Genomic DNA, 22,387 nt, shown 5'->3' with positions numbered 1-22,387 from the left:
ATGTTCCTTGTAAGCAAATAAATAGCTTTGCACAGAATGTAGTTACTCAAAATAATTTTGTTGTTGCCATCAGTAAAAAGGCAGGAGCATGTATTTTTAGGGAAATTTACATTCTTTATTGCTCTGTTGGCTACTTAACTCTTAACTCTTCAGATATTGTGAGTTTATAATCCCACATAATTTTCTTACTGCATTTTAGCTGAGGGGTTTGAATCAGATGCAGCAAACAGCTTTTTACTGCAAAGCCCTAGTTATGGAGAAGACAGTGAGGTGGTGGCAGTGCCAACCAGACCAAGGACTACTGAGGATCTTTTTGCAGCCATTCACAGGTATTGTTTAATTGCCTTATTTGTGTTGCTTTATCCATTATCCCTTAAGAGTTTTAAATATATCTTACATAATATGTAATGCTAATTATTATTTTATTTTTCAAATAAATTCACTTTAGTTTCTGGTAATATGTAGTTAAAATAGATTATTCATATATGCACCTTTCATTGCTTTGCAATAAACTAATTCTGAAACTAAACTTTGCTGGCAGCAAAATCAAGTTTGGTAAAATTGTCAGCCTCTGGCCCTTCTGTGAATGTCAAGTGATCCTTTGTATTGTACTGTTTCTCTCAAATCTGCTTGATTTAACATATACTATTGCTTTCTTTGTGTATCCTTTTGTTTTCATTTCCTCTACCCTCCATTCTTTCCCCCCCTCTTCTCTGCTGATTATATGGTGCAGTTTGGGACAGAGGCTCAACTCTAATGCTTCATGGCAAGCTTGGCTTAAACTGGCAAGTAAACATGATCAATCCGTCATATGGCAAAACATATGACAGTAGCTGGATTATAGATTGCCATAATCCAGTTGAAGATGAGCTATTTCTGAGACACACTGATTTGTCATTTCGAATGTGCAATACAGACTAACCCCAATCATTCTCTCCTGGTTAAAGAAAGGAAGGAAGTTCAACGGATGAGCAAATTTTACACATTTCACAGGGCTAAACAAATGCAAATGATTTTCTACAAATAATTATGGTTCTTTAGACGATATCTTTGATTACAGATCTTCAGAATGCAACCCATTTTTAAAAAATACTTGAAGATACCTTTGGCTAGAAGGGGCAGGCAAGAAATGCCCTAAAAAAGAAAGTGACTTATCTTGACTTGGAATATCTAATGTGTGTTACTGGTTCCACCTTGTGGTGATTTTTTTTTTTTTTTGCTACGAATTGGAACATCTTTGAGGAGTGTAATTGAAAATGGCACAAATATGTTCTCATTATGTTATGTGAGTAGAGGAATGCTCTGTGTTGGGAACTTTGGATCATGTTTATATATTGTACAGTTTATATATTGTAGTGTTAAATATTGCAGGGTAGAAAAGTTTAGCTTCTAGGATGATATCCTTTCATGGCAAACAATTGTGCATTTCAGAGTAATGTGTTTCCCACTACCCTACATATTTCCCATTACTAAACATATATAAGCCAAGACTGAAGACACCACTTGACTAGTTCCAAAAGGCACTGAAAGGAAGTGAATTGCAATATGGCATAGGAGTTTGCTATATTTAGAGAAAAGTAACAATTCCCGCCACACATGGCAAGTCCATGGATACACCTAAATAACTCTTGGATTCAATTATACACAGAAACATTCATCTTTGTGTGGGAAAAGAGCAGTGTGTATATGTGAGACACAGATTGCATTTGTGAGTAGGGGAAGAGTGTTTACATTCTTCTCTCACCTTCCTCCCCAATCTTCCTTGTAAGAGAGCAAATAAGCCCTGAGCATGTTGACTACAAAACTGGCAAACATCCTCTGGAAACACCTGAGATGTGATTGCACAGCCACCTTCAAATTAGATACTGAGTGAGGATACATCCCATGGATACCGGCATGTATTAACTGATAACACAACAAGTTGATGTTTACTTTTCTTGCTGTTGTGTGTCACAGTGCAAACTTCAGCTGTGAATGTCGTGTGAAACTTCCAATTATGACTGGAGAGAATCAGAATAAAATACCGTGGGCATAATTTTATAATGTAGTTATGTCCCATTGTTTTCAATTCTGTTTAAGGACATCTAATTTTCTGTGGATGGTGTTCTTTGTTTTTCGCAAGGGGCTTGGTCTGTATTGCACAATTATACAAAGTGTGTATTTTGTGTGAAATGTACATAAGAATAATAAGTCCTGAAAACATGTTTTCACTAGTTATATAGTACTATATATCTTTCATCTGCTGACCCCCAAATTTTCAAATTTATCTGCTAGTACACATTCGTATAGCTCTCGTTTTTCTTCTGCATTTTAGGAACATAGGAAGCCGCTTCACACAGAGTCAGATATTTGTTCCATCTAGCTCAGTGTTGTCTACTCTGGCAGTGGCTCTCCAGGGTTCCAGTAAGAAGTCCTTCTCAGGCCTAGCTGGAGATGCCAAGATTTGCACCTGAGACCTTCTGCATGCAAAGCAAATGCTCTATCACTGAGCTGTGGGCCTTTTGAGGTCTCAAACCGACAAGCTGATCTTATTCTAAGTGAACTGAAATAAACACAGAGAAGGTGGTCCTTCCCTTCCCCTAATTTTTCTTGAAATCCCAGCTTTGGCTTGGCCATTTTCAGTTTGAAAATGATTTATCGGTACCCCAACCAGGGGTAATGAACATAGCATCCCCCATCCAACATGGCCAATGATAAGGGATAATGGGAATTGGATTCCAACATCTGGAGGGCATTTTGGCTACTGCTATGCTAGTCTTTGCTGGAAATTCATTTTCAGTATAGGCACGCATGTCCATGTGTATCATCAAATAGTTTAGGCCTGTTTATTTTAACCCAGGAAAGTGTTTACCCACTTTTCCAGTATTTGTTTGTGTGCAGTATCTCTGCACCCCCCTTTTAAAAAAAAACTTACTGTACAGTCAGTTATATATAGTATTTAAATAAATATTGAACATCCCAGTCCATTTATGATCTCCCTCTGGATAGGCAAAGGGGCACACAAGAGTCCAAGACTCTTGGGTTGAGGTTTCTTCCTGGAGACAAGACAAGTGAACATACTGCTCAGTCTTTTCTTCTGAACTGTGAATCTACATAAGGCTTTCTTCAAAAGTGGTATTATTTTGTTATCAGTACCATTTTTAAATGTGTTGGAGTGTTTGGACGGCATTAATATATGATTGGTGTTAACTTGAAAGGAATACCACGTGTACTTTACCATCTTTGTTAATCACTTACCAACTCCTTGTTTTATCCTATACACTTTCTGATTTCCCCTGTATACAAATTAATTTGTTGTTTTTAAGGGATGTCCTTTCCCTTCTTTGCAGGTCAATGCAACTGCTTTTAGATGAAACTTCATAGTATGTCCTATGTGCTAATTACTTTTGATACAGTAAAATGCTTGTTATGTTCCTAGCTCCCCACAGAGCATGTGGATTTCATTTAGGCTTCATTAATTTTACTCCCTTTGGCAATTTCATTTGGAACACCTTGACAAGTGTAGCTAGAATATATTAATTTGGAGGATGCTACTATATTGGAAAGCTGTTTTAATTAAGAAAATACAATTTAGCAAGATTCAAATATTTGCTTTGCAAAATATTAATGAGAAAAGAAATATTGTAACTTGCAAGTAAATTGGATTAATTCAGTTCTATACTGGAGAATATAGTTCAGAACAAGACTCCTGTTATCAGACTATCACCATTCCTGTTTCCAGTATCTTCCTACTAATTCCTGTAATACCTTATATTCATCTGCTTGCTTGTTACAATATTCATATGTGAAATAGGAAAAGCATTGAAGTGAGAGGCTAATACTGATTTTATGTTTTTCTTCTACATTAAAATCATAGATCCAAAAGGAAAGTCCTTGGCCGCAAAGACTCTGAGGATGATCATACCAGAAATCATTCACCATCACCCCCTGTTACACCCACTGGTGCTTCTCCAAATCTGGCTTCCCTTAAACAGGCAGGATCAATTCAAAGAAATATTCGCAAAAGTAGCACCAGCAATGACAACTTCAAGGCACTACTGCTTAAAAAAGGGAGCCGTTCAGATACCAGTTCTCGCATGTCAGCAGCAGAGATGCTAAAAAACACAGACCCAAGGTTTCAAAGAGCCAAGGCAGATTCTTCCTGGGACCCCACTGACAGTAGCACAAGTTCTCCTACCAAGAGCAGACGGGCCCAGGAAGAATGGGCCAAAAGCGAAGGCCTGATGCCAAGAAGTCTGTCCTTTTCCAGCGCCAGGTACAGCAGGTCTCGAACCCCACCATCTGCTGCAAGTAGCAAATACAATGTTCGAAACCGGATCCAGAGTAGCCCTATGACTGTTATCAGCGAGGGAGATGTGGAACCATTTGAACCTGCAGAAAGCAGAACTTGTAGGTCTTTAGATGAGGAACAATTTGATGTGTTTGACAGTGATGAAATGGACATTAATGAAGATGTGGGCTCCGGTGAGAACAGTACAACTCACCCAGACTTGATAACTGGTTGATACAAAATTATTTTAATGAAATATGTATGCCATCAGCTGAAAAAAGGGTGAGGATTAAGAAGGCACTATGATGTCACAGCTTTCATAAGGTATATGAAATGATCCAGACTTAGCAGGAAGCCCTAATCAGTACAATTTACTTCGCCAAGCATTTAGAATGTGGTAATTGATGCTACAGTATTGATACCTCTTATGTGGCTCAATGGGATGCGACTTTTAGTTTAAATCGATGCAACTTTTAGTTTAAATGGAACTAAGTCAGATCAGTCCATTAAAGCATTAAAATCCTTTAGATGAAAAAGAAACTAATATTTTCAGATTCTGGGTTGTGTGTTTTTATTTTTTTTTAAGAGTGTAGAAAATTAAAGTAAGCCTACAGAGAAAATGGGGAGCTTCTGTGGTACAGGGTGGCAGCAGCTTTCAAAGTGTTATATTTATGAAATGTAGTAATCTGTTTTGAGCAGGGAACGATAGAATATTTGGCCTAGTAGTTAGCTGTGTTGGCTGTTGTCCCACTGTTTCTTCTAGTTGGTGTAGGGGGTCCTCTGCTGGTCTAACCATGTCATGATAGCATAGCAAACAGGCTGACCAGGTTCTGAATTACTGTTTTTTTAAAAAACGCAACAGGAAAGAAGCACTATTGTAATACAGAAGTGACTGCTGTGTGGGCATATTACAGTCCATCTATTGGGTTCTTAAGGGGGGAAAAAGCTCATAGGTGAATTTGTTTCTTTGAATGGAAATTATGATGTCCTATAGAAGACCTAAAACAAATGGCTGCCGATTTATAAAGAAGATGTAGGTAAATCTGGGATGGGGTGAGGCATAATAATAATGAGCAAATGGCCTTTAACTTCTCGATTTGAGAGCTTATAGTATATAACTGCAAATGGTACCCTTTTCTTTTCGATTAAACTGGGAATTACCAGTTTTTCTTATATTTGTCAAAATGGGAAAGTTTTTAAGCAACATATCACTTGGAATGTTGAAACACTTGCTAACTTTTGGTTACCAAAGAATACACTACAATTAGTTTTACTTTTTTGTCTACAGTCAGCATCTCATTGATATGGGGAAATAAACTTAACAATTTAGGAGACTTTGCTTAATTTTATTGAGTCTTTACCAGTGTGTTTAAATATATAGATATATATATATATATATAACTTTCTTATTTGTAAAGATTATAACTGATACCAGCTGTGATTTTGATCACAGGATTGTTGGGTTTTTTGGAAAATGAATTTTGAATAAGTTGCTAGTCTTCTGTTTTTATAATGTTTGTACATAATATAAGTTCTTGAGGTAGCCTTTGCCCTACCAGTGTTGGACTTTTTACATTTTTAGTTTTTTTAAAGAAAAAAAACCCTTCCTCTATGTAGATAATTTATTTTGATGAAAAATACTTGACTCTTTTTCTCTCCATCTCTGTTATTTGTTAGTTCTATAAATTTTAGGGGCCTTCACTCAACTCGAGAAGGGGATGGGGACAATCCTGTGACTGCGTCAATAAACAAGGCTGCCATTTGTCATCTTGTGGCTAGAGTTAATAATGCAACACTTGAAAATCTGGGGGTGCCGTTATGCTGAACGCTAGCCTGGCAGAGCAAGGGTTTGTGGCAGGCTTGAACATGAGGAATAGGTAGGTCTGAACACATGCTTATGGTCTTACTAAAGGGGGTAAGAATTGATCAACCACAAGGAGGCATAGATGGGACTGAGCCTGCTGGTCAAAATCCAAAGCCCGTAACACAGTTTTCTATTCAAGAGAAGCTCTTTGTGCAAATATGATCATTTCTCATTAGGAGTGCCAATTTTAGACTCTCTCAAAAAGGAATGGTATCTTCCTGTGTGTAAACTGAGGCCACTGGATCACAGCTATTAGATTTAGTGGATCATGCCCTATATAGTTTCATGACTGAGCCTCCGCTTCCTAAGCTGCACAGCAATACGTTTTTTTCTGCTCTCCTTGCTCAGGGAGGAATTCAACATCATACTTTTCTCATTGTTCCATCAACACAAGCATTTCTGTTTGCCAAACTGAAGGATCCTGCCTCCATCTTCGCACCCCATATACTCTTCTGGTGGTACTCCTGATCCTCCAGAGTGGATTGGGGGGTGCATGCGGGAATGAGGAAGGCCCCATTGAGCTAGCAGGGGCTTCTGCTAGTGTGCTGCATTTGTTGAATCCAGCCCTAAGTGTGTCTAATGGTTGTTTTCAGGGAACTACAGTGTCACTCCTCTTCTCTCCTCCAACTCATGTTTTGTCCTGTATGTGCTAAAACATGTAAATTGTTACAAAGTAAGGGGGAAATAGATAAATGAACACTTTTTGCTTCCCAAAGCCTCATGTTTATGGATGCTGGAAAAATACACCATTTATGATATCCTCAGAACAAAGAAAACTACTTTTTAAAAATTAGTTGTATTTATTAATGACAAATTTTATTGGTGACAATGGGACACATTATTTATATTATTACCACTGAAATAGGCAGCTTTGTAGCATTTCTCTCTGCAGCTGAACAAAGCTGCTGGTTTCTGTTAGAGCAGGTGCTAAGAAAACATCCATTGTGTTTTCCATTCATCTGTCACAGCTGCTAATGTAAATAGATTGCACAGACTATTAGCATATCGCATTAGCAGATACATTAACTGGCAAAAAAAAAATTAAGCTAAGTGTATAGAAAAGTAACAACATTCAACCTTTCCTGTTAATTCACACGTTCCCATAGATGCTTTATCTTTCTAAAGATTGGCAGCCTGTCAACTGGTTTCAAGTCCACTTTCAAGCTCATCTGTGTGCTCAGTACAAACACAAAGCTTTTCTGGCTAGCAACATTTCAGAGCTTAAAACTTAAATGTGCAAGTAAACACTACCCCTTCATAATATTTTTGATACATCTTCACGTGTGTGATCTATTTGCTAGGAGTAGCACTACAGTTTGGCAACATCAGTGTCGGTAGTTTTCAGTGTCAATTATTTGATTAACATTTTGGTTTTTAAAAAGTCACACTTTATACAACTTAAAAATTATTATGTAGCACCTTACAAAATTCCATAGGCAAAAAGCACTCAAAAGCCTAATAACTAAATATTTTAATGTGCTGAAAATTACACAGTTTGTTCATTTAATATAAAGTATTGGAGAATGGGCAACACATGTTATCTTCCCCAGGAAAATATGCCCATGTAAGTGGCTATTCAGCACCACCCTCCAGCTAACCTATGCTGCATCTTCACTGTGGCAACATGGCACATAGGTTTATATGAACGATTTCTTGGTGTACCATAATGTGAGGAGGAACATTAAGGCAGGAACATCAAATTCCAATTGCCTGGAGGGCCATTTCCCTCTCAAGTGCCCAAAGGCAAAAACTTAAAACTAATGTCAGCGTAATCTAAATTAGTCTCAGTTTAGATATCAAAATGGTAAAGGGTTTAAATGATTCCTGTAACTTTGAGAAGTAATATGGATAAAAAAATTACAAAATATTATTAAAAATATTACAAAGGTTACAGTAAGCCCCCTTTTCCCATTAAAGTATCAGTTTCCTACCCCAGAATCTGATTCAGTAATTACTGAAGGGGCAACATTGGAGGTCCTAAATGCCCTAGTAATTAGGCCATTGAGACCATAACTGTATTACAGGACATCTGAAGAGGCCTGGCTTCCTTTTGAAATGGGGCCTTTAACTACTGTTTTTAAAAAGGCTGCATTAAAAAGGAACACAGAATCACAGAATTGGAGAGATTGAAGGGACCACGAGGGTAATCTAGTCCAATTCTCTGCAATGCAGGAATCTTGTGCCCAACATGAGTTAGTTAAATTCAGATATCAGGGCCTGTGCATTCCTACCTTCCTCCACCCTAATCAACTGAGAACTGCTTATGTCTTGTTTCCTAACCGTGCCTTAGGCGTATGGAATCTGCATAGCAGTTCAGAAGCTATAATGTTCCCATACTGACGTCAATGGAGTTGAGCCAGTTATAAGGACAGAGAATTAGCCTGCAGAAAGACAATTTAGTCACATGTTCACTCTGATGCATGGCTGCACATGCAACCACACTATAGCAACCTATACAGCCACCTTACATTTTTGTAAACCACTTAGAAGTTTTATTACAACCAAGTTCTATATAAACATTGTGAAACAAGTATTATATTGGCACTGATAGATATTAAGGCAATGGGCTAAGTAGTAAAATATTAGGAAATATATTTAGTTAAGGACACTTATGGTTATTAAGGCTATAATCTGAATTGTTGAGGTTTTAGCTTTTCCTGATAAGCCAAACTTCATTGTGTCTGTTCAGCAATTTAAATGGACTATCATAGCCAGCAGTATAATAGACCTTTTCTTGAAAAGTTTTTCCATCCCGCTTCAGACTTTCAGCAAGTGCCAGTATTTCATCCTGGTTCTTTTTAGCATTGGCAAATCCTCCAAAAGATCTGTTGAGAACAAAAAACCCAAAGTATTCTGTATGTGCTGAGACTGCTGTTTTATGTTCTTAGAACACCTGTATGTGTGTGATAGACAAATGTAGGCAAGCCACATGGAATCAACACTCATAAACCAGTATTAGTAAAATATATGCCCCAGAAAAGCAATTTTTCTACCTACCATGGTCTGAATTAGTAATTTCATTTATAATTTTATGCTTTTATGCTGAGGAAACAGGAATCCTTTCCATTTCATTGCAGAGGGATTCAAAGATTCTTGCTCTGCAGCATTCTGGTGTATACATTAGGAAAGCTGCTGTGTGGCAACTGCTCAATCTCCTTCCACAGGCAGGGACAGCAGTAACTTATATGGCCTGCATTGTGGGAACATGGGAAACTCTACAAGCTTGAATTTGGGCAGTAATTTCTTGGACACACTGTTCGTGTGAACTAGCGTAGCTACATGGAAGCTGTCTACACAGCAGGTTATGATTTTAATAACTAGTGTCTCAAAAAATCACTGCAGTTCTTTTGCAACCTGGGCCAGGATGGAGCACCAACAGTTCATTCATATATATATATATGAATGAATTTGTGCCACAAAACCACCCATCACAGTGCCTCCTCGTAATGCAGACATCGATTGCCAAGGCTTTTGTAGGACCTGTCAGTATATATAAAACAGCTTTTAGCATCACAGCCACTATATATGTGAGCAAGAACATGCAGTCCCGAGATTTGAGCTCACTTTTAAGGGAAAGAAGAAATGAGAAGGCACTGGAGAAAGCTCTTGTTTACACAAATACATTTCACCAGGACTGTGTGGCTCGCCTGAAGAGCAGTTTGGATTTTTACAGCTCCACAAAGCAGTAAGAACTGTAGCAAAAATATTAATGGGGGAAATGGCTCATCTTCACCATTAAAGCATCTAAGAATGTTTATTAAACTTCTAATTTCAGCAGTTTTTCTTTCCAGTTTCTCTCCCCCCCCCCCATTATCTGCACCTTCATGAAACCTTGACAAAATACAGTTACCACAAGGTGGCAGTCAAAGTTAGCAGACATTTTCCAAGATAAATTACAAAAATGGTGTTGGCTACATGGAGGTAGTCTTGGGGTTGATGGGAGTTACAATTCAGCCAGCATGGCCAATGGCTAGGGAAAGTGGGAGCTGTAGTTCTCCACACCTGGTGCAGGTTATAGAACACATGCCTACCTGACAAACACAGTAATTGCTGGCCTCATTTCAATGAAGACATCTGCCTCTGATGGCTTAGGTGGATTTGCCTGGTGTTGAGGTGGCACGTAAAAAGAGACGGTTGTTGTGGACTCACAGAACGGGCCAGCGCCTGGCTGCACATAGCATGTCACTGGAGCTGTCATGTCTATCTTTACTCCTGCAAGAGGCAAGATATTACTAGCTACATCAAGGCAAACACTTAACACATTATCAAAACAAAAGAAAGGACGGAATGAAACAGGAATAGATTGCAAGGGGGTATGAAGGAAGCAAGAGCATCTCTAATCCACACTAGAGTGATCAGGACCTCAACCTGAAATAAGGCTGAACTAAATGACATCACCTATGCTTTCCAACACTAAACTTCCTTTAATGTTGGGGTTTTAGTTAGAAATTTGGATTCTCTCATTACTACTTCTCACATTCCCCCACCAAAATGACACACCTGAGGTATATTTTCAAGAAGAAGATGATGAATGTGTGCTTAGTGTTTGTCTCCCGCCAAAGGGAAGTAAATTTCAAGGGAAACACAAGTAGAGCAAAATACACCTTACCTTTTTCATTCTTGCCCTTAATATAATTAAAGAGCTTAGTAAAACCAGTATTGATAGCTGAATCCCAGTCCACAGTTTTAACAGATGTGCAAACCCATTTGGCTGGTTCATACTGTCGAATTTCATAATCAGAAGCCTTAAGAAAAAAAATGGGAGACAAATCAAGACTTGTTACCTGGTAATATTCATACAATAAACTCTGCATAGTTATAAAACTCTTTAAAAGGAAAGTAGGAACAGCAACTAAAAACGAGTAATTGAAATCGTGCTCCCTATTGTCTAGATCAGGCATGGCCAAACACTGCCCTCTGGCTGTTTTGGGACTACAATTCCCATCATCCCTGAACACTGGTCCTGTTAGCTAGGGATGACGGGAGTTGTAGTCCCAAAACAGCTGGAGGGCCGAGTTTGGCCATGCCTGGTCTAGATAGAGGAAATGCCTGTCACAATGCATATTGTGATATAACAGGGCTATGAATTGTTACAAAAAAACATACACAACCAATCTCTTTACTCGATTTTATCTCACTAGTGGTATTTACCATTGCTATTCTGCAAACTAATCCCATACACACTTCTTCAGATCAAGAGCATAGGGTCAAAGTAGACTCCATATAGCAGATGCAATTTGCTACTGCTTTTATTTTCATGAATAGTAATAACAGGAGGTTGCCACCCAGAGCAATTCAATTGGGGAGGTGGGAGAACTGATTAACTTTTTCATCTCTGGTCAGTTTCCCTTTCAAAATGGCGTTCCTGCTGTTTTTCCAACTAAATAGTGAAAGCTCACTCCATGATGGAAAAGCAGCTTGTAGAAGACCATTTTTGAGTGGGGAAACCCCAGGCACTGTTAACTCCAGGTAAACAAGTCATCTTTGAGTGTCCCAGGGCCTCTCTTTTTAAAAACGTATTGCCTGGTCCCAGGGTGGTTGTGAGAATAAAATGGGCAGTGGGAAAACTATGTTTGCCACCTTGGAGGAAATATGGTATATATAGAGTAGTAAATAAATAAAATTACTTTGTTATTCTCAGTGAATCAGGGCCTTACTCCTGATATGTATATTTGGGGGCAGGAGAGGCCACAGAGCTTAGCAGCATTGAGAAATAAGGAAGATGGTGGCAACAGTGACTGCAACCGCTTCACCCCCAGCACTATAAAGGAAAGCACTGGGCCCACCAGCACAGCTGCTGAAGAACTTTGTAAGTCTTTGAAGGCGTTTCTGCTGCAGCATTGCATGGTAAGGCCAGGTTCAGTCCTTAAGTGTATTTCGGAAGGAGGGGGAGGAATAAATGTGCCACAGAGTTTTTTCTTCGTCAATCTTGTTGAAAGACCACAATCTGTTTGACTGCTTGGGTTGCCACTGGCAGTTTTGCTTGGCAACCAATGGTTTGAAGAAAAAGGGAAGCAGTAATTGGGGAGCCTGGAGGAGACCCAGCTGCCCCTTAACAGGTGGGGCTCCCTTAATGCAACAGTTGCCTTCCTGGTACGTCTTAAGGGGACCAATGACAAATCCTGGAGAATATTTACTTATTTATATCCCACATTTTTTCCCTAAGGTTTTCCCTGCTCCTCAATTACTTCCCACAACAGTCCTGTGAGGCAGGTTAGGCCAAGAGGCAGTGACTGAACCAAGGTCACACATTGAGCTTCACGGGGTGAGTGGGGATTTGAACCCTGGTCTAAAATTTGTTTGAAGTATAGGCGCTTGCCTTTTTGTGACCGAGTCTTTGAGGCGGTTTATAAAACCACTAACAATGATCAAATAAAAACTTAAATTGAAATTCATCCAGCCACATGGCCCAGTAAAAGAAATAGTAGAAGCAACATGGTAATTTGGGAAATCCTCTGAAAGCATCTAAAAAACAAGAGCAGGTGCCAGCTGAATATTTCTGAACACTCAGCTCACCACCACCACCACCCGACCCCATTTCTCCTGAATAGGGAGGGTGGGGAGCTACTGCCTTGTGCTCTCAGATCTTTTAAATACATAGTAAGGCCCCTGCAGAGGGAAGAGGGTTACGTTGTTCTTCACCCCAGCGGTCTTCCCCTCCCCAACCCCACCCGACAGTTTTTTAAAAAAAAGTTGGGAGAAATGTTACATGAGCTTGCTGTTTACTTTGGCAATAAGGAACTGCTCATGGGAATTGAGCACTAATGTTGCAATACTCAATCGGCTGATCAACTTGAGAATAGGATAGGAACCAAATATCCGGCCGAGTATCAGTATGTAAGTGCTAGCTTTCCTCTCACAGCACCTTATCATGCATTTCTCCTTCCTCGCTTTCCTAGCCCACTGTTTTCCACCTTCAAAGGCTGAAGACCACACAGTTAGAAGGATTATAAGCCAAAATTCACTTCTACAATCTTTTGTCCTAGAAGAGCTCAGCCTCAGCATTAAAATTTGTTTCTGAACACATATATTTCCTGCAGCCACTGATGATTAAACCTGCAACATTTAACATTTTTTAAATGTATTTGTAAAGATTTATTTTTACCAAGAAAAAATACATGGTGTTCAAAGACATATTTTCTGGAATGAGATGAACAATTTCCTAACATTTAAATCTTCAGAAATGTTTGCAGTATGTAGCCATGTTAACAGAGTTCAAACTTCAGGTTCTCTCAGTAATGCAAGGTTTTCCTTAATCAGTGACATAGATTTAAATAGCAATCTGAAAGTATTTTCAAAAATAATAATAATAATAGGTTAATCAAACTCATTTACACTGCTGCATTACTCACCCACAGTACCTCTTAACTTTGCTTTCAAAGCACTCCTTGTGCATTAAAAAAAAAACCTTTACATCCACCTACTACATATGTAAATACATAGACAAAATGTGGAATCAACAGAGGGGCTTAGGATAATACCCAGGGGAGGGGGGCAATACTATATTAAATTATGCCTGTTGGATGTTTTCATGTTACCCTGGGATACTTGCATTAGTTCTTGTATTTTCCAGTGAAGTCTTGCTGAACACAAAATTTAGACTTTTTGGCAACAGTGCTATTTCCAGCTGCAATAGGGGACTCTCATATGTAATGAACCCCTGCTTAGGTGTCACCCACTCGATCACATATTTAGTCAAACAATTTGTGTTTAGGACTCCGCTCAGGACCGTGTGTATGCACATGTGCAAATCTCTCCCCCTTCCACTTACTGAACGCGATCAAGGATTAAGCGTAGTTACCGGTACAGGTGGGTAGCCGTGTTGGTCTGCCATAGTCAAAACAAAATAAAAAATTCTTTCCAGTAGCACCTTAGAGACCAACTAAGTTTGTTCTTGGTATGAGCTTTCGTGTGCATGCACACTTCTTCAGATTTCACACTTAAGCGGAAAGTCACCTTCCAGTCATTAAAAACAACAACAACAACCATAAACGCTGGTCACCTGGTTTGGCAGTGCTGTCCATTTGGGCATCTCCAGCCCAGTAGAGAAGAGGGCTTGTTTTATAGTCTTCAGCATTCTGGGTGGAGAAAAGGAACGACGTTAGAGCTTCCCTTCCACATCCTGCACGTGCACCTGCACATCTCTTCCCTCAGAGCCGGTCCCTTTGTATTCAACGGGGTATGCAGAAAGGCAACTGGTGCAAACATTTCCCCCAGTATGGACATGTAGTGGTATTGCAAGAAGCTGCGCCTAGTATTATTATTATTATTATTATTATTATTATTATTATTATTATTATTATTATTATTATTATTATTATTATTATTATTATAGGCGCAGCTTCCCTAAGGCAGAAACCAACCTTTGCAATCTCCTCCCCCCCCCCGTAGCCCTTTCAAATCCCCCCCGCCGCCGCCAAATCCCCTCTACCCATATCCCCCTTCGCTCTCGGCTTGCCTCCTGCCTTTCTGTCTGCCGGCAGCACCTTCCGTCTCTTCCTCGCTCTCCTTGCATAAGGCCCCGGCGCCTTGTGTAACAACATTTCAGGCGACGCTCTCCGTGGAGTCGGAAACACCCAGGGCGGGGAGGGGAGGCGGCCTGGGACATGATGCTGCAAATGAGGGGAGCAAACAAACACCCCACCCCGCTCTTGCAAAGTTGTGAGGAAGAGCCGCTGACGGCATGGGGGGGGGGCACTTGGCAGCCTTTCCAGCCAGCCTACGGAAGGCGTTCGGATTGGCTGCCCTCAAAGGAGCAGCTTCGCACGTGTGAGAGGGTGTGCGCGCGGGGTGGGGGTGGGGGTGAGGATGGGGCGGCGGCGGCTGTTTTGCTCGCGACGGCGGTGGGCGGGAAACGGGCGCGCGCTCCTTCTCGCCCTCCAGTGCCGCTTGGTGTCAGATGCTGCTTGTTGTGCTGGCTGGCTGGCCCCCAAACTCTGGGGAGCGAGTGAGCTAATGGCAGATTGTCATATGCCTCAAGCGGGAGGATGGAAGCGTGGGGGGGGGGGGACGACGAGATGACAAGGGCCCTTTGAAAGCCGAAGGCATTCGCGCGTCTTTGCTCTCTTTCCCTCCCACTCCCAACTTTGTGAGGAGATGCATCGCCCCCTTTAGGAGCGCAAATGTGCCTCCCCCCGCCCGCGTACTATAGAATGCGCGGGGGCGCCTTGTTGGCTCGTGTTCCTCCGCATATTCTCATATTCTGAGGCTGCTCTGTGAGTAAAGTGGTCCGTAGAAGCAGAAAAGCGGGCGAAACTTTTGGCACTCGAGTTGCTCTCAGAGAGCGACCGGCAGATTACCCTAAATGTTTTCAGTCTGAGAAGCAGCGCTGACAAGTGTTTTGTGGATTGCAGACCAAATAGTTTTCAGCACCCTCTCTTAAAATGTAAAGGGAACATGTGCCCCTCCTGCAGAATTGAATTTTTTTTTGGGGGGGGGGGGTAAGAGAAGTCATTGTTCCCTGACACATTTAGCGGATGAACAGCATCCCCACATGCTAGGAATGTTCTCCATAGCAAAAATGGACCAGAGCCAGTTATTTATCAGTTGCTTTCTAGACACGAAATGGTTGAATTGAAGCTGGCAACTCCAGGTAAGTAAGAAAAGTATAGCCCAGCAATGGAGAGGTGAAAATATAAATTAATTTGTGGCATTGCAAAATCACCAACTGTCCCTGTTGTGACCTTTCAGATAAAGATGTAAATAAATAAGATCTAGAAGTGGGCATAATGGTGACACACACTGCAGAAAGCAACCCTAGTAAAAATTTGCAGTCGCCCACTTGTGCAGTGAAGCCAATAGGCAAAGCCTTTATAACACTATAAAAGAAAGGCTTTCCAAGCACAGACACAGCGGCCCAAGAGCTGGGGAGGGAAAAGATCATCCTTTGGTAAGGAAGACTGACAGGGAATTAGAACCAGTGGATACAAAGCCGCTGGTATATTAAGCAATTATGTTGCATCTGCTTTCATAAATTAAGGCCCAGACTCAAATGAAAATCAGATTTAGGGAGAATTAGTTGATGTAGAGATAATATCTAGAATGTGGATTCCCCCCCCCCCTAAAAGGGTTTGATGCTCTTTAAACTGTAGTTGCTCCAGAGGTATATGACACACATTTCGGGCATTAAACTGGCTAAACCTCTGACAAAAAATGTTTATGAAGGTCACATAAATGAGGCCTGGCTCTGTAATGTGATCAGCTCTGATAATGATACCATACGTGGTGGAAGAGGGAGAGGAGAACAAGGGAACATTGTTGCATAATCATTGCCTGCTTAAATGAAATATCACATACTGGTGTGGCATTAAGCAGGTCTCTTCTCCCATCTGCTGTTCGTGACAGTGCTAAACTTTCTTGCAGTTCCACAGAAACAGCACAGCGTAGCACCTTACCCCAAAGAAGACAGCTGTACACCTGCACCAGCGATCCTCTGTTGCTCATAAATTGCTTTGTTTTCGTCCTCACAGTCAGTATCACTGCATGGAAGGCGTATAGTGTGGAATCCTGGCCTGAGATAGCTACTGCCATGATTTTCACACCAGATTGGTATATTAGGACTGAGCTACTTGAAGGAGCATTTATTCCCATATGAACCTCTGGAGGTCTTGAGATTGGCCACAGTGTCTCTGCTTATGGATCTTCCATTTAGTATGATAGACTGACTGACAGGCTCACATGATAGGGCTTTTTCATTTTTTGCTTCCTGCTTATGGAACTTATTCCCCCAAGAGTTGTGTTTTGCTGCCGCCCAGAGCCTTTTCTTTTTGGTTTTTGCTTCAAGTAAGCTGTGTGTGGCAGTATCTTGTGCTGGGAATGAGGATGCTGGCTGTGGTGCTTTTATATGGGTTTATTTATTTCCTACTGTTTTATATTTAATGAGATAAATTATGTAATGATTTTAATTGTGCAGTTAACCATCATCATCAAAGCAATAAAGCAGCATTATCATTAATTCAATTTATACCCTACCCTTCATCCTGAAGGAACTTAGGGCAAAAGAATCCATCAATAGTAAACAAAGAACGAAAGAAAAATTATAAAAGCATTCTAAAAACATTTACGTGAATAATCTCAGCCAGCGATTTCAGGGATCTCAGCTGGGAGCAGTATCTTATTTGTCATCAAATACTTGGATAAACAGTAATGTTTTTAAATTCCTCCTGATAGTCAGTAATGAGGGAGAGCATTCCACAAACAAGGAACCACCACTTAGAAGGCCCTGTCACATGTCAATACTAACTAGGCAGTGACCACCAACAAAGCCTCATGGAGTTTAGACCTCACAAACAGCTAATGAAGTGGTACGCCTATGTCCGCATGATACCACTTCAAATTGCAGACGAGGGCCTCGCATGAATGAATTCTTCTTAAAATAAACCCCACCCCATAGAAAAGTAGATATCACAGAGAAGCTTCTACCTTAGCTTTGGGCAAGTTTTCTATGTAGATGGATTGATCTTTTTTTTAACATGGAGGGACATTCAATCGTGAGCTGCCACTGGTTGTCTCAGGCTAGTTTATGTGAATGATAGACTAGTGGCAGCCAAGAGACCAAGCAACCTTTTGGAGAGATTTGTTGCCCTAAAGCAGGCACAAGCAAACTCGGCCCCCCAGACTAGTTTTGGGACTACAACTCCCATCATCCCTGATCACTGGTCCTGTTAGCTAGGAATGATGGAAGTTGTAGTCCTAAAACATCTGGAGGGCCGAGTTTGCCTATGCCTGCCCTAAAGCTTGGACTACTACAAGAACTTAGAAATGAGTTCTGAACAGTTAAATTTATCACACACTATTCAGTTATCCTGATACTAATAATGGCATTACTTCAAGTTTCTGTTAAATGTTATGACAAAAAATACAATAAATACTGTATTTTTAAAGTTGTATAGTCCAGCCAAGGTTTACAGCTTCAGCTGCTACTTGTGAGAACAAGGTCAGTACCTTTTTAGCACCTTTGTTCTCTTGTAAAGTAATTTGTCATGAACAAGTTGATTTTTATTTGAAATTCCTACTAGGAAATGACACGTGCAAGGTTTAATCTGAGGGACTGAAAAAGTCACTATATAGAATTAAGGCTGCAGCTTTTGTATTCCTTTTTGTGTATCTCATGTAAAAGTTAATTAAATAGACTGAGAGATAGTTGGAGATTGGGAAACAAGGGAGGGGAAAGCAGGTTCATAAGAGGCTTACTTTTGACCTGGTCTTGTTCTCTGTTATTACTTTTCATCCCTCATTTCACCCTTCTGTATTGCCTCCTCCCTGTTAAGACACTCCACTGTGCTGGACGATGAGTAATGTTAGCTTTATGGAATGGGTTCTTCTCTCACATCTCATCCTGCACAAAAGCTCACTATTAGAATTGCCAGTAATAATTGCACCATGCCACAGCTGTGACTTCCTCTGGGAATAAACCAATCTAGAAATAAAACTCCTCCCCTTCAGCAAATCCCTCCTCCTACATCACAAAAGCAATATGGACAGATTCTGAAGAAGGATCAATGGTTCTCCTTTGCAGTAAGATTTCCCACTGCTGTGTCCACAGTTTGATAGACTAAAATGTGAGAGAACAGAATAGGAAGAAGAAGATTAATGGCCAGAAATAAAACTGTATTTCATCATTTATATCCTGAGTAGTCTTGCATGAGCTTGTATCAGTGACTGTAGTATAGCAGCTATCATGTCAACTTTGAAAATGGGAGGCCGAGAGAGAAGGGAGATGGCAGGTGTTGAGAGGTGCATCAGTAGTTCTCAGGATCACCTGTGCTCTAATCTACCATATGTAGACTATCACATGTTGTTGATTCACAGGACCTGAGGCATATGAGGAGGTCTGAGCTAGTTGGTGCTAGTTTAACCTGCATGGCTCTCACAGGCCACTCTTAAGTTCCTATGCCAATAATTTAGGAATTTTCACCACTTTGGAACAAAACTAAATTTTACTGCCTGCACGGCCTTTCTGACTGATGTATGGAAAAGCATATGAGCCTGGCCTTTGTAGAGTTTGTAAGTACACCCTTTTTAACTTACTAAATGTTTTACTCTTTTACTATGCTGGGGAAAAAGAAGACTGCTTGGAAAGATGCATTTTAAAAGTCTTAACAGCCTATATTTCCACACTTCACTTTGCTGCATACTGTGTATTTTTAACTCTTTGCTGGAGTTCTCTCATCAAAGAGTACTTGCCCCAAACTTGGATCTTGGCATCCATGAATTTTCTTTTATACCATTTTCCCCTCCAACCAGCATGAATAAGGCTTATTACCATTATCATTATGGAATTTATTACCTGCCCTTCACTGGCAGATCCTGAGGCCAGTTACAACAATTTAAATTTGAAAATTAAAGCAGGTTAAGCAGTTTGTGATCACAGGAATAGGCTGGGTCTTGAAAAAACACATCTCGGGTGTCAAAACACCGGGGTGAATAGATGCCAAAAGCTCTGTTATTAAAAAGGCATCTGTTTGGGGCTGCCACAGAGAATGCCTTCTCTCAGACCACCCCCAAAACTTCTGAGGCAGGTAGAACTACCAAACGGGCTGATCCAGGAGGGTCTATAGGGAAGGAGACAAGTCTTTCAGATACTTGGGGCCTAAGTCATTTAGGGCTGTAAACACTAATGTGAGCACTTTGAATTGGGCCCAGAAATGAGCTGGTAGCCAGCAAATAAAAAGCCTCAATAATATTCTACACAGAGTTGAGCTGGATGTGGCCATTCATTCTGCAAGGGTGTGGCACCAATGTGATGGTCCACCCACATAGACTTATGGAAATCAATGTATTCCTTAACATTCTGGAGGATGTCTGGCACTTGCTGAGATGCTCATCACACTGTGAGATGCATAGAGCCACTGACCAATTGCTCCTGGGTGCACTAGCTATTGCTATTGAGCATGTAGGTCTGCATGCAATAAAATGAGAGGGGTGGCGGCTAGGCAAATGACAATTTATTTCATGGTTGTAGAATGCTAGGCTTCCATAAAACACCTTAGTTCAGTAGAACGTCAAGAAGAAATGGAAAGTAAACCTTTGTCAAAATCAGGGCCGTCTCGTAATAGGGGCTGGGTGGCGCGGTGCACCAGGGCGCCAGGCTCCCCAGGGGCGCCCCCGCGAGCCCGCCGACATACCAGGCGCTCCCTCCCCAACCCGCGCCCGCCCCCATGGGCGGCCGGGCGCTCACGCGCCGGCGGGCAAGCTACAAGCCGGCTGCCCTCCGGAGCCCCAGCTGGAGCGCTGGGAAGGACGCGCAAAGCCCCGCGCCGCTCCAGCGCACGCCCCTCATCCCCCGCTCGCCCACCTCCCTCCCACGCTGGCCGCCCCTTGGGGGATGAGGGGCGTGGCGCTGGAGCGGCGCGGGGCTTTGCGCGTCCTTCCCAGCGCTCCAGCTGGGGCTCCGGAGGGCAGCCGGCTTGCAGCGCCACGCCCCTCATCCCCCGCTCGGCCACCCCCCCTCCCGAGGGGCGGCCAGCGCGGGAGGGACGTGGGCGGAGAGGCGGCCCACTGGGGGCGCCGAGGGATCGTCACGCCAGTGCGCACGATCCCTTTAAGACGGCGCTGGTCAAAATTGCAGATTAGTGGAAGTCTGACTGTATTAGTTTTCCTCAATATTTATTACTTCAATGCACTACCAAATAATCCAATTTGTTAAGCCTCTGTCAGTTAGCTTGATTTTAAATAAGATTGGCCTATTGGCTTCCTTTTGACCTCCCAGTGCTCCATAACAATTACTAAGAATAAGTAAGGAACAAGGCTAAAAACTGTGTCATGTAGTTCATATGCTGATACAATATTAGAATAATCTTACGGTTGTGGTTTGATATTGATGAAGTAAAGCCAAATAACTCATTACTTACTGGCCCATTATGAAATGATTTCTCAATCTGGATTCAAGTTTACCTGAAACAGTTGTGAATGTAGCACCCACATAGGTCATCAGCACCCACATAGGTCATCTGAGGTAAAAATTAATTTACCAGGCAATTATTTGTCCCTGGTTCAATGCACATGGCCACGTGAGGTTGTCGTTATCAAATAAAAACTTTCCATTAATCAATACTGCATTAAAGCTCTGGGATGATATCCAACTAAGTCATACCCATTGAATTTCAGTGAATCTGGTCTGGCTATAACTAACCTTAGATACCACTGTTAGTTGGGCAAATTGATCTATGAAAACTATCTTGTTAGCTATTGCACATTCACATTTATGAATATGGCTGTGTAGACTGTCTTCTCTCTCACTCACACACATTAATTTGTTTCAAACATCAAGAATCTTGAGTTGGGGTATTGTTTAAGGGATTGGTGGGGGGTTGTTGCTGTTAGTGATATATTTTGTATATTTTAGCTCTTGTTGTGGTTTGCATGGAAGTTGTTCCAATTGGTTGTGGATTTTCTGATGTTTTGTGTATGAATACTTTTGCTATGTTGTATTTGTGTATTTTTTCACGTTGTAAGCTGCCTTGAGCATGGTTTGTACTGTGGAAAGGTGGCATAGGAATAAAATTATTGATTGATTCATTGAAGATTGGCACAACGGGTAAAAATTTAAATGGCGAGAAATCAAATACATAAGGGTGTAATGTGACCAAGAGATGGGGAATACGACACCGGGAGTGGCCTGGTTGCTAAAACACACTGACTTTATTCTGCAAATTCTTATAAAGGGAAAAAGAGAATATATGCTATTCACTATTGATGGCAATGAAAGCTGAACTATCCTCCTATCCAACTCATAGCTGTCAACCTTTTCCTTTTTTGCGGGAAATTCCCTTATTACAGTATAGCATTGGGAAACAGCAGGGAGGGTTGACAGCTATGATTCCAACTCCCTAATTAACTGCACACACCCCCTCAACTGCACATTCAGAGATATCCTTGACAGAGGTTTGTTTTCATTTCTTTATGAGTTTTATCCTACACTTCAGCCAAAAAGGGCTATCTGGCATGGTAGCACCATCGGATGAGTTATATGGTTTACCGGTATGTTTCTGTGCTTACCATCTATCCCTATACAGACAGAGATACTGTATATTATGTTCCGCCTTTCTCCCAGTGCAGGACTCATTGTTTGAAAGGGGGTGGGGAGCAGAAGCAAACTAAAAGGTGGTTTTTAAAAAAAACAACTTTATTTTTTTATTTAGCTAGATTTAGTCCACCTTACACCCAGAGCTGAATGGTTACATGTCTTGTGTATTCTTTATTTAAAAGTATAAAACAACGTGAAATCGTTCTGTACACTCTGTAGACCCTAT

At 41.1% G+C, this 22,387-nt stretch overlaps 2 protein-coding genes across 12 annotated transcripts in view; one reads left to right on the top strand and one right to left on the bottom strand.

The window, feature by feature from the left end:
* Positions 1–6,035, top strand: part of NHSL1 (NHS like 1) — a 140,245-nt gene extending 134,210 nt beyond the window's left edge. For 8 of the 9 annotated variants that reach the window (XM_033143880.1, XM_033143878.1, XM_033143883.1 and 5 more), the window contains 2 exons: positions 200–329; positions 3,857–6,035. In XM_033143880.1, the coding sequence (XP_032999771.1) occupies positions 200–329; positions 3,857–4,505 (779 nt within the window). In that variant the 3' untranslated portion in view covers positions 4,506–6,035. Of the gene's footprint in view, positions 1–199; positions 330–733; positions 786–3,856 lie in introns of all 9 variants that reach the window. The other variant, XM_033143886.1, reaches the window with a different exon arrangement.
* Positions 6,036–8,612: 2,577 nt separating this feature from the next.
* HEBP2 (heme binding protein 2) lies at positions 8,613–14,781 on the bottom strand. 3 transcript variants are annotated; one of them, XM_033143887.1, is made up of 5 exons: positions 14,600–14,781; positions 14,137–14,212; positions 10,744–10,879; positions 10,166–10,346; positions 8,613–8,959 (listed from the first exon to the last, which is right to left on the bottom strand). In XM_033143887.1, exons 1-5 carry the CDS (start codon positions 14,740–14,742, stop codon positions 8,782–8,784), a joined length of 714 nt encoding a protein of 237 aa, XP_032999778.1. In that variant the 5' UTR covers positions 14,743–14,781; the 3' UTR covers positions 8,613–8,781. The 3 variants fall into 3 exon arrangements, with proteins under 3 accessions (XP_032999778.1, XP_032999779.1, XP_032999780.1); XM_033143888.1 differs by having other exon boundaries at positions 14,621–14,781; XM_033143889.1 differs by having other exon boundaries at positions 14,593–14,669.
* Positions 14,782–22,387: the final 7,606 nt, after the last annotated feature.

This window comes from Lacerta agilis, chromosome 3 (assembly GCF_009819535.1).
Source record: "Lacerta agilis isolate rLacAgi1 chromosome 3, rLacAgi1.pri, whole genome shotgun sequence".
NCBI classification, from domain to species: domain Eukaryota; kingdom Metazoa; phylum Chordata; class Lepidosauria; order Squamata; family Lacertidae; genus Lacerta; species Lacerta agilis.
The sequence above is the reverse complement of the archived record's forward strand: the minus strand, read 5'-3'. Positions and strand labels throughout refer to the sequence as shown.